The 11,240-nt window shown below is 44.4% G+C and overlaps 1 protein-coding gene and 1 non-coding gene across 3 annotated transcripts in view; one reads left to right on the forward strand and one right to left on the reverse strand.

The window, feature by feature from the left end:
- Positions 1-708: 708 nt before the first annotated feature.
- The window catches only part of Arpc2 (actin related protein 2/3 complex subunit 2), a 36,201-nt gene continuing 25,669 nt past the window's right edge, over positions 709-11,240 (reverse strand). For both annotated transcript variants that reach the window (XM_026786198.1, XM_005361650.2), the window contains exons 8-11: positions 6,699-6,825; positions 5,655-5,755; positions 4,592-4,692; positions 709-1,496 (exon numbers count right to left, since the gene is read on the reverse strand). In XM_026786198.1, coding sequence (XP_026641999.1) covers positions 1,472-1,496; positions 4,592-4,692; positions 5,655-5,755; positions 6,699-6,825 — 354 coding nt within the window. In that variant the 3' untranslated portion in view covers positions 709-1,471. The remainder of the gene's footprint in view (positions 1,497-4,591; positions 4,693-5,654; positions 5,756-6,698; positions 6,826-11,240) is intronic.
- Positions 10,150-10,254, forward strand: LOC113457704. Its single transcript, XR_003378213.1, has one exon. It is a non-coding gene; the product is annotated as a U6 spliceosomal RNA (small nuclear RNA).

Consider the following 11,240-nt stretch of genomic DNA (forward strand, 5'->3'; position numbering starts at 1 on the left):
AGCAGGACTACACAGTGAGCCCCTATTTTAAAACCAAACAACCAACCCCCACTCAAATCTCAATCTCTCATATATACACAAATGCACACACGCACAGCCCAGACAGAAAGCATTTTTTTTGAAAGGGTGTCTCACTTGTAGCCCAGATTGGCTTCAAATGCACGTACAGCTGAGGATAATCTTGAACTTCTGATCCTCCTGCACCCCCTCCTAGTGCTAAGAATAAAAGGTGTATGTGATAGCAGATGGAGGGGTGGCTTAGTGGTTAGCACTTGTTGCTTCTTCAGCGGTTGAGTTGGTTCCAGGACCCACAGCGCAGCTCAAAACCAGCTGTAACTCCAATTGCATTAAGATATGATTGATACTCCTTTCCTTACCTGGTGCACACACTCATACAAACACATGCATGCACTAATGTGTAAATATGCGAAACATTTATACACATTTTTTTCTCCCAAGACAGGGTTTCTCTATAGCTTTGGAATCTGTCCTGGAACTCACTCTAGACAAGGCTGACTTCGAACTCACAGAGGTCTACCTCTGCCTCCCAAGTGCTGGGATTAAAGGTGCGCACCACCACTACCTGACAAAATAAAAATATTTAAAGGTGTGCACCACCAAACCTAGTTTATATGGTGCTGGGGAATTGAACCAAGGGATTCGTGAAAGGTTAGGCAATCATTCTATCAACTGAAACACAGCTCCCAGTCCCAGAAAACATTTTAATTTGTCACTCTAAGGGAGTTTCAGCTGAGAGGTATCAGCAACCAAGCTTTACAATGCAGGAAACATGTTCAAATAAACAACAGAACAAAGGTGGCTCATTCTTAAAATCCCAGAACTCAGAAAGCTGAGGCATGCTGGAGAGGTCGAGGCCAACGTGGGCTACAAAGTGAGACCAATAAAATGAGACGTCCGGTTTACCAACCAGCCCTCCCTTCCTGCAGTCAAGACAGGCTCCAGACTAGGTGGGCTTGCTGGGTCAAGGGCAGCGCAGGGCCACCTTTTTCTCTTTTGGACTCAGTCCAGAAACCCAGCAAATCCTCAAGTAAGATAGAAAGATTTTCTTTATTAATGACCCCAACCGTATTCTTTAGATACAGGAGTTTTGAACTCAAATACTTAGAAGAAAACAAGTTAAGATTGCATTATCTGCAACTCATTACCAGTAACATATTGCAAAGCAAACAGCTTGGAAAAGGGGAAAAGGAAGGGGAGTGAGGGAGGGAAAAATAAAAGAAGGGAATTAAGTTGATCAAGTGGAAATTTTTTTCTCTTATATTCTTGGGAACTATGAAGTCCTTGCAAGCACAGCTCGTTTCTGCAGGTTATTTGCCAAACTCGTACAAAATGGAACCCAAACGGAGAATCCCTTAAGAACCTGGAGAGGTGCAACATGAAGGGCTACGATTATCCAGTAGCAAGCGGTCCAGCCTTCCATCAACAGAGCTTCCTCCTCAGTTCCCAAGCGTTAGCGGGACGAAAATGTCTTCCCCCTTCAAAAGCAGAGACAGTGTGAAGACCTGTTCCAGATGCCCTTTCCTTCCAAACCCTATGCTCTAGACCTGGGGTGGAATGCCCAAGGGATACAAGGAGCAGAGAATCTTCAATCAAAGGTGCTGGTGCCACAGGTCTCAGTCAAGATCCAGCTTTCATAGAATGGCTTCACTACTTCTGACTCAATACTAAATAACACCATGCAAAAGCCCTTAAGGGCACTGTTGCCAGCAGATGGGAAAATTGTATTTTTTAAGATGGTGTCTCATTATGTGGTCTAGAACTAGCTATGTACACTAGGTCTGCCTCTGCCTCCTGAGTGCCACCACGCCCACTTTTCTCTAGCTTTCAAATAGCTCAGACGACCCAGTTGATCTCACTGAGATAACAATGTCTTAACCTTTCAATAGGAGGTAGGAAATTCAAAGCCATCTTAAAAAACGTAAAAACAGCCGGGTGGTGGTGGCGCACGCCTTTAATCCCAGCAGTTGGGAGGCAGAGGCAGGCGGATCTCTGTGAGTTCGAGACCAGCTCGGTCTACAAGAGCTAGTTCCAGGTTCTCCAAAACCACAGAGAAACCCTGTCTCAAAAAAAACAAAACAAAAACAAAACAACAACAAAAAAACAACCTAAAAACATTAGTCAGGTGTGGTAGTATATGCTGTTAATCCCAGCACCTAGGAGGCAGAGGAAGGTGGATCTCCATAAATTCCAGGCTAGCCAAGAGTGCAACTCTGTCTCGAAAAAACCAACTTCTTCAAAAGTTAAAGGTTAAAGACATTTCTGTTGTCATGTTCTAAGTTACACTCTGGCTCAGAGAACACTTGGCTGGTTCTGGGTGTCTGAGCTATGGTGTCCTCTTCTACATGGTAAATCTCCAGAAGGATACTAGACGCCCAAAGAGCCTGCAAATGGTACCTATCCCAAGGGTATTCGGTAAACTAGCCTGGAATAGAGAACTGAGAACTATAGAAAAGAGCAAAAGCAGCTCTCCATGTTTACTGCCTATCCTCAATCAAACTATTTGATGGTCCTTTCCCCACAAGATAAGCAGAGTACTGCAGAATGCTGACTCCACAGGCAACTTCTAGCTCAGAACCATACCTATAGCAGGCCTGCATTAATCTGTCTACATTTAGCAGGCTTTTGAACAACTGAACTTATTCCTGTAAAGGTCCCATCTTTCCTTAGGTTCCTCATCAGGGCGGGGATCAATTCCTGCCTTTTTTTTTTTTTTTTTCGAGACAGGGTTTCTCTGTGGTTTTGGAGCCTGTCCTGGAATTAGCTCTGTAGACCAGGCTGGTCTCGAACTCACAGAGATCCACCTGCCTCTGCCTCCCGAGTGCTGGGATTAAAGGCGTGCGCTACCACCGCCCGGCAATTCCTGCCCTTTTCTGTCCAATCTGGCAGCAACCACCAGGAGCATGTGTTAGCCACAGATCAGAGTGATGCAAGCAGTCCCAGGACTATTTTAACATCCCACTCTTTGACATTTCTGTCTGTTTTTTTTTCTTTGCTTGCTTTGTATCTGTGTCTCTGTGTAAAGGTCAGAAGTCAGCAATGGATATTTTCTTCAATTGGGCACTTTCTTCTATTTTTTTATTTTTTTGAGGCTCTGAATGGCCTGGAACTTGTGATGTAAGCCAGGTTGAAATCACTTGAAATCACTGAGGCCATACCTCTGTCTTCCAAGTGAGTCCAGGTATTAAAGGTGTGTGTCACCATGCCGGTTCTTCATCTTATTTTTTTTTTTTGGTTTTTCGAGACAGGGTTTCTCTGTGGCTTTGGAGCCTGTCCGGGCACTAGCTCTGTAGACCAGGCTGGTCTCGAACTCACAGAGATCCGCCTGCCTCTGCCTCCCGAGTGCTGGGATTAAAGGCGTGCGCCACCATCACCCGGCTCATCTTATTTTTTGAAACAGGGATTCTCATTGAACCTGGAACTCACTGACTGCTTAGACTGGCTGGCCCAAGAGCTCCTACAATCCACTTGTGGTAGGGTTACAAGCATGCGTCACCATGCCTGGCTCATACATGGATGATGGATATCCAAACTCGAGTCCTCATGTTTGCACAGCAACTAAGCCACCTCCCAGCCCACCTGTTTGAATCTGGAGACAGGAGCTTGCTAGTGTTACTCAGGCCAGCCTCAACTTTTCTACCTGCTTCAGTCCCCAACAGCCTTAGCAGCTGGGACTACAGGTTCATGCCACAGGTGGTTCTGACACATCACCAGAGCAAGTCTGCCTTCTATTCCAGGTCACACAATGGTGCTGGTGGAAAGGAGGGACAGAAAAAATGCAGACCTCTCTGGGCATAACCTTACTTGTCCACCTCTTCTACAGCTTTGCATTTTTTAGATATGCCATGCAGCTGTCATATCATGATATGGCATCTGATATGATCACTCTACAGAGGTCAGATGGAGCACCAACCTTTAGGCTGTAGGTGGCAGCAGAGAAAGTCAGAAGAGACTTCCCACCAATCCATATAGAAAAGCCTGACGCTCCCGTTACTGAAAAACGCTTACCATTTCTCAGTATTCAGCTGAACCTTCAAATGTCAATGGAGTCTAAGTTGGTACAGCAGCACATGCCAGAAGGCGCTGAAGGTGTTCAGATTGCCACCCACACTAGAGTGAGCTCTATAGGTCTTATGCCATGTTGGTCTCTGGAGCACAGCCACACTCCTTACTGCCTGCTTGTCATCTTTCTCCCTGACGAAGGCAGCCTTGGCCCTGTACACATTTCTTGCTGAGAGCAGACCAGTAGAAAGAATACTAGGTGCTGGCTCCAGGCCTTTTCAGATACTAAATGTCCTGAAGTGGCTGACTCTACTTTTCCAGGAATACGGAAGAAGAGATTCGCCTTTGAAAATTTAAGCCCACAGAGAACATATTCTTAGTAAAAACAACAACAAAAGCCCTGTGTTTTGCTTCCCTGTCATTCTTGTAGCTCGCAAAGACTGGAACAGACAACTCTTCCCGATCCCAGGTACGCCAAGCCCTTTTTGTTTCCCTTTCACTCTGGTGGCTCTAGGCCTGGCCCTGCTGCTTCTTGCTGAGCTGAGGTGGGAAGGTGGTTCTAACTACTTACGTGATTGTTTTCATTTCTTTTTTCTCGGCATCTGGGCGTGCACGGTTAAGCACCTTAAGGAAGTCAGATGTTTTTGCTCGCATTCGTGTATGAATATAGGCCTAAGAGCAAACACAAGAGGAATTAAAACAGGTTCATGTTCTAGAAAAATAGCTTTGCATTTACTGGTATAAGCCATGGGGTATGTTGAAGAGCATGTAAGGGAGGGTGAGGGTAGAATGGTTAGGCAATAATATGAGATACAGACTCACCCTTCTACTACAGGTAGGATGAGGAGAAGGGGAGGGGGTCATTGATATCTCTCTCTCTCTCTCTCTCTCTCTCTCTCTCTCTCTCTCTTCTTGGTTTTTTTGAGACAGGGTTTTACTGTAGCATTGGAGCCTGTCCTGGAACTAGCTCTTTTTTTTTTTTTCTTTTTAAAATTTATTTATTATGTATACAATATTCTCTGTGTGTGTATGCCTGCAGGCCAGAAGAGGGCACCAGAGCCCATTACAGATGGTTGTGAGCCACCATGTGGTTGCTGGGAATTGAACTTAGGACCTTTGGAAGAGCAAGCAATGCTCTTAACCTCTGAGCCGTCTCTCCAGTCCCCTGGAACTAGTTCTTGTAGACCAGGATGGCCTCCAGAGATCCACCTGCCTCTGCCTCCCGAGTGCTGGGATTAAAGGCGTGCGCCACCACCGCCAGGCCCATTTCTCTCTTACTGTGGGGGCCAAACTGTGAGGTGAGTGCTCTACTACTGGCTATACCAAGAGATACCCAGAGATAATTTCTTAAGACCTTTGGAACTTTTAAAAGATTTTCTAAAAAAATTTAGTATACATGTGACTGCATGATTTTATGCACATATGTATGTATCCATGGAGGCCAGAGGGTCCTTGGGAACTGGAGTTACATATGGCTGTGAGCTGACATGGGCAATGGAAACTGAACCTGGGTCCTTTGAAAGAGTAGTAAGTACTCTTAATTGCTGAGTGCTCTCTCTCCCTTCTCAACCCCATGTGGAAGTGGCTACTGAGAATTAATCAACAGCCTGGTAGAGATGCTGGTGCCTCCTCACCTTAGAGCACTTAATGTGGTAGTGCAGATAGTCCCGGAACGTGTGGATCAGGTTGATGGTGTTGTCTCGAGCAGCGGCATTGGTGTGGCGAGGAAAGAGCACTGAGCAGGACAAACAAACAAGGCATTAGATGTGGCATGTGTGCTACCATCATAGACAACACAATCAAGGGAGTGCCAACGAGTGTCAATAGTGAAGCTCATGGCACAAAAACCAGGTATAACCCTGGGCACTCATCCAAATCTGGACTCCATTCTGAACTCTAGATTCCAGCTTTGTTTAGGAACAAAGCTGTTTGTCCTGGGTCTGTGGTGATAAAATGAAACTAGGTTCCAAAGAATCCACATCTCCTGACCATGAAAACCAAACATATGGCAGGTCCAGCAGGGTGAGCTGCTTTCCACCCACAGGCTCAGCCTGCTGCACTGGGCCAGACCACCTTTGGGTTCCAGTTCTTACCATACCTGTGTTTCACTAACATCAAGAGCCCTGAGTCTATCAACTGTGCCAAAAAGGAAAGGCTGATAAGAAAGGTAGGAATCTGGTTCTCAGTTTACCCTGACTTGAAGGAAGAAAGAAAGAAAGAAAAAAAAAAAAGGGTAAACATCAGGCTAAGAAATGCATTGTTTACCAAGTTTACCACGACTCATGTACCATAAAGAAAGTATTGCTGTTCATGAAACTGACTCGCTATAACTGTAAGATACATCTCAACTTCAAGAATAATGTAGAAGAAGAACGTATTCACCAGCGACAGACAGCTACACCTTTAGCTTAAAGGTGAATTAAAGGAGACATTTTTGCAGCTTTGCAGCATGGGAATGAGCTGTCAGCTGTCACGACCAGCCAGCTCATAAGGCTGACACAGTGAAGCTTGGTATCTTTAGTGGAAAAGAAGAGTCAGCCAATCATGGCTGAACTCAGGCATTAGAAGCAAAAATCCAAGCACTGCCACATGCTGTTCTGTGCAGCGCCGAGGACTGAACTCAGGGCCATGGGTGTCTAGGCAAGCATTCTACCACTGAACTACCTCTCCAGCCTCACCGAAGGTGATGTAGCCAATGTTGTCACCCACGGCAGCATCTGTGTCTTTCAGCTCTAGAGGAGGTTCCCTGTGGCTAAAAAGGACCTGGGGGGCTGTGTGGCTGGCTCTTCGTCCTTCTTTGAACTCCTGTGGAGACACAGTGAGAGAAAGTTCACGTGAGTTGAGTGGCACTCTATCCATACTATGTGCTCAGACCTTCGTTGTCCTCTGGACCAGCGGATAACTAAAAATTAACTGTCAAACCTCAGCTACAGGCCCAGTGCTGGTGACACACGTCTTTAATCCCAGCCTCAGGAGGCAGAGGCAGGCAGATCTCTGTCAGTGCAAAGTCATTCTGGTCTAAAAAGTGAGTTTCAAGACAGCCAGAGCTGTTACACAGAGAAACCCTGTCTCGAAAAACCAAACCAAACCAACAACAACAAAACCACCTCAGTTACAACTACAAAACCACCTCAGCTAAAACAACAACTATAAAACCACCTCAGCTACAAGTGCCAGTTGCTCCCACTGCATTCAAGATTCAAAAGGAGACTACAGAAAGTGACACCAAAGGTTTTCAACTGTGTTGCAAAGTACTGCAGTGCAAGTCTCCCCCCCCCACCCCCTTTTTTGGATCGTTTAACACGGCAAGAGTTCTTGAGTTCAAGGCTGTCAGGTCAGAGTGGGAAGACTGCTTCAGAAGACAAAACACAAAACTTAAGCACTGCTGCTTACCAGGCCCTCAAAGTATTATTATTTTTTTTTTTAAAAAGAAATCTTTCCAGTTTCATGGTGACAAGTACCAGAGTTTAGCTGGAGTTTTAAATTCTAAATGCACATAGAAAACTCTTTACAAATTGAACAATTTCCCACCGATCCCTTGGTTGCCCCTTCTTTCCAGTTTCTTCCTTTCCTTTTCCCCATGACCCTTCATCCCCACCATGAGACAGGGCTTCATGTAGCTAGGCTGGTTTTAAACTCACTAAATAGATAAGAAAGACTTTTGGTTATGAGACTAGCCTTTAACGGCTAGGCCATATCTGCAGTTGATGAGGAGGACTTTTAACTCCTGATCATCTAGCCCCAATAATCTCAGTACACCCACACCTGATCTCTTCCAAGCTAGTCCTTTGATTGTACCGTTTAAGAGATCTTTTATCTGTTATTATTTAGAATTCATCAATCAAAACTTTAAAGTAAATTTAACCCCTCCCCGAGGGCTAAAGATGACAGTAAAAGAAGCTGGGTAGGGAAGGAGAATCAAGTTAGGTTAGCATGGATTACATGCCCCCCAAAACAAACCCTAACAAAACTAGTAAACCAGGAGTAGTGCCACATGCTCTAATCTCAGAACACGGAAGGTGGAAACAAAAGGATCAAGAGTTCAGGGTCATCCCTGGCAGTTTCAGCCTAGTCCCAGTTTACAGGCTGTCTCAGAAAACCAAACAACTTCCCCCAAATAAAAGAGCTCATGATCCTTAACAAAAGCACAGTGCTTATCAAACTATATATATATATATATATATATATATATATATATATATATAGACGAGAGTATAAAAAAACAAAACAGGCCATACCTCTTATGCTTAATCCCCAGGTTCCCATGCTTTCCTATACAAACAATGAGCGAATATGACATCCTTCTCCTTAGAGTTCATTCCCAGCAATGACAGCAATACAATACAAGGCCTTGAATTCACTCCTTAGAAACCCTCCCTTAAAAAGCAAAGAAGAATCAGATCCAATGTGTAGACTGAGTGTGTCTTCTGAAACAGGGCAGCTGCATAGACAGTGTCAGGGTTAAGACACTGAAAACATGGTCACACAGCCAAATGATCAGAAGTGTGGCTGCTGTTGCTGCTCACATACCGCCTCTTCTACAGTCATCCTCCAAGAGTCTGGACAACTGGATGAGTTTCTATGATACACCACTATTCATTAGGGCACCTGGCTTTCCTGCCAGGCTGAGTTCCTTAGGCCAAAGATCCGGCTTTATTCCTGTTTCTTCTTCTCTTTCCTTCAAAGACAGCTAGTACTCCTGTGTAAAAGAAAACACCCCTGCCCCTGCTGATGCAGATCCATTGTAATGAGAGGGCAGGGACAGGGACTATGCTTGAATAAAAATGTGTGGCTTGAATAAAAATGGCCCCCACAGGCTCATAGGGAGCAGCATTATTGGGGGAAATGTGTCACTGGGGGAGGGCTTTGGAGTTTCAGAAGCTCAAGTCAGGCCCTGCGGCTCACTCACTTTCCCTTTTGACACCTGATACAGAGATAGGAACTCTCAACTACCTGCCTGCCACCATGCCTCCTACCATGAGGATAATGGATTAACCTCCAAACTGTAAGCCAGTCCCAATTAAATGGCTTCCTTTATATAGAGTTGTGTGGTTGTGGTGTCTCTTCACAGCAATAAAACCCAGCCAAGACACTAATTAACAAATACCAAGCAAAGTACAGATCATGTGGGACTCCTGTTTATACACTGCCTCTGAAGATAACCCTGCCTGGCTGTTACAGGGTTACGGAGTAAAGAAAGGGGTTCAATGTGTTTGGTTAGCTCCCTTCCCAACATACCTTATTCCCTAAAGGAAAGGTACTTGGAGACAGGGTACATGCCTGTAAAGTCAGCACTTGGGAAAAAGATCAAGAATTCAAGATCAGCCTGGTGTGGTGGTGCAGACCTTAAATCCCAGCACTCAAGAGGCAGAGGTGGGCAGATTCTCTGAGTCTGAGGTCAGCTGGTCTACATAAAGAGTTCCAGAACAGTCAGGGCTACATAGTAAGACCATGTCTCAAAAAACCTCCCACAAAGAAAACAAAACTGAAAAACAAAAAGAAAAAACAAAGAATTCAAGATCATCCTTGGCTACATAAGACACCTTCTCTTCCTCTCTGCCATTCCCCATATTTGGTCAACACTGTTTCTGCAGGATAACTTGATGTCTTTGCTTCTCCATTGCTTTCTCTTGAAATAGCAACAGCAAACAGCTACCTGTCTTTATTACTATCGGTAGCACAGAAACCAACCAGACTGTTTCCCTTTCTTCTCTCTGATAGGATGTCTGCTGAACACCAGCACACTATTTCCTTTTAAAAAATTTTATTACATTTTATTTACTCTGTGCCACTGCACATGTGTGGAGATCAGAGAGAGGACAACTTTAGGAAGGTGGTTCTTCCCTTCCATTATGTAGGAACTTGGGCTGGAACTCAAATCAGGCCACTGAGCTTGGTGGCAAGTGACTTTAACTGCTAAGCCCAACAGCACTGTTCCTTTCTTCCAACAAAGTACATTATCCTGGGGATAAACTGTATATGTGAAGGGAGCATCTTAAATCAGGGTGTAAGTCAAGTTGGGCATAGTGGTATACCCACCAGTAATGCCACAACTCAGAAGACTAAGGTAGGAGGATCACAAGTTACTGGCCAGCCTAGGCTGCATAGTGAGGCAGTCTAAAAACAGAAGTGCTCATCTGAGTGTACATACACTACAACTGAACACACAGAGAAGATCAGCACAGCCCATGTGCAAGGATAACATGCAAACTCCTAGAGTGTTCATGTTTTTCTTACTGCACTCACTGAAGCGTAGTGTGTGCCTTAACACAAGCATATACTAGTTGTGATGGCAGACTGTGTAATTCTAGCACATGGGAGGCAGGGGAAAGGGACTGCTCCAAATGTAAAGATAGCCCTGCACACACAGTTCTGGGCTAGCCTGGGCTACATGCTGAGAAGTTGCCAGTTTTAAGAAAGCAAAGAACAGAGCCGGGCGGTGGTGGCGCACGCCTTTAATCCCAGCACTCGGGAGGCAGAGGCAGGTGGATCTCTGTGAGTTCGAGGCCAGCCTGGTCTACAAGAGCTAGTGCCAGAAAAGGCTCCAAAACCACAGAGAAACCCCGTCTCGAAAAACCAAAAAAAAAAAAAAAAAAAAAAGAAAGAAAGAAAGCAAGCAAAGAACAAAAGGAAAAAAAAAGCAATGCAAAACAAAACTAACTTTTCTTGGACACAGGAAAAATCTTGGGCGATTTATTTTGGTCTCTATGGTCATTCAACATAAATTACCCTAGCCTCTGATCTGGAGAAGGTAGCAGAGAAGATGAGCTGCACATCATGGAATACTCATTTAGAAACACTGGGAGAACCACAAACAAAAGCCACTACAATAGGCTTGCTTGTCTTTTCATGTAGGTAAGTGCCTTGCCACATGCACTTTGAAGGAGTCGTCTAAATTCATACCCCCTCCACAAAAAAAAAAAAAAAAAGAGCCTCTACAAAATCTTACAGAGCAGACTTGCAGTACTCTAGGAGGTAAGATTTGTTTAAAATATTAAAAAAAGTTGGGATATTCCTGGAACAAGTGGAACAAAACTTTTAAAAAAGTTTACACACACAAAATCCCTAAATCAGCCAAATCCATGTTTATATTTGAAAGCTATATTTATAGCTTTAAAGATTAGTTTGCTAGCCTAGATTTAGTCTAATTTCTTAACTACTGCATTTAATTTCCATTAATTCTGCAGAAAAATATTAGGAAATATCTGTCTAAGGGCTTG

Source organism: Microtus ochrogaster, linkage group LG4 (genome assembly GCF_000317375.1).
Source record: "Microtus ochrogaster isolate Prairie Vole_2 linkage group LG4, MicOch1.0, whole genome shotgun sequence".
NCBI classification, from domain to species: domain Eukaryota; kingdom Metazoa; phylum Chordata; class Mammalia; order Rodentia; family Cricetidae; genus Microtus; species Microtus ochrogaster.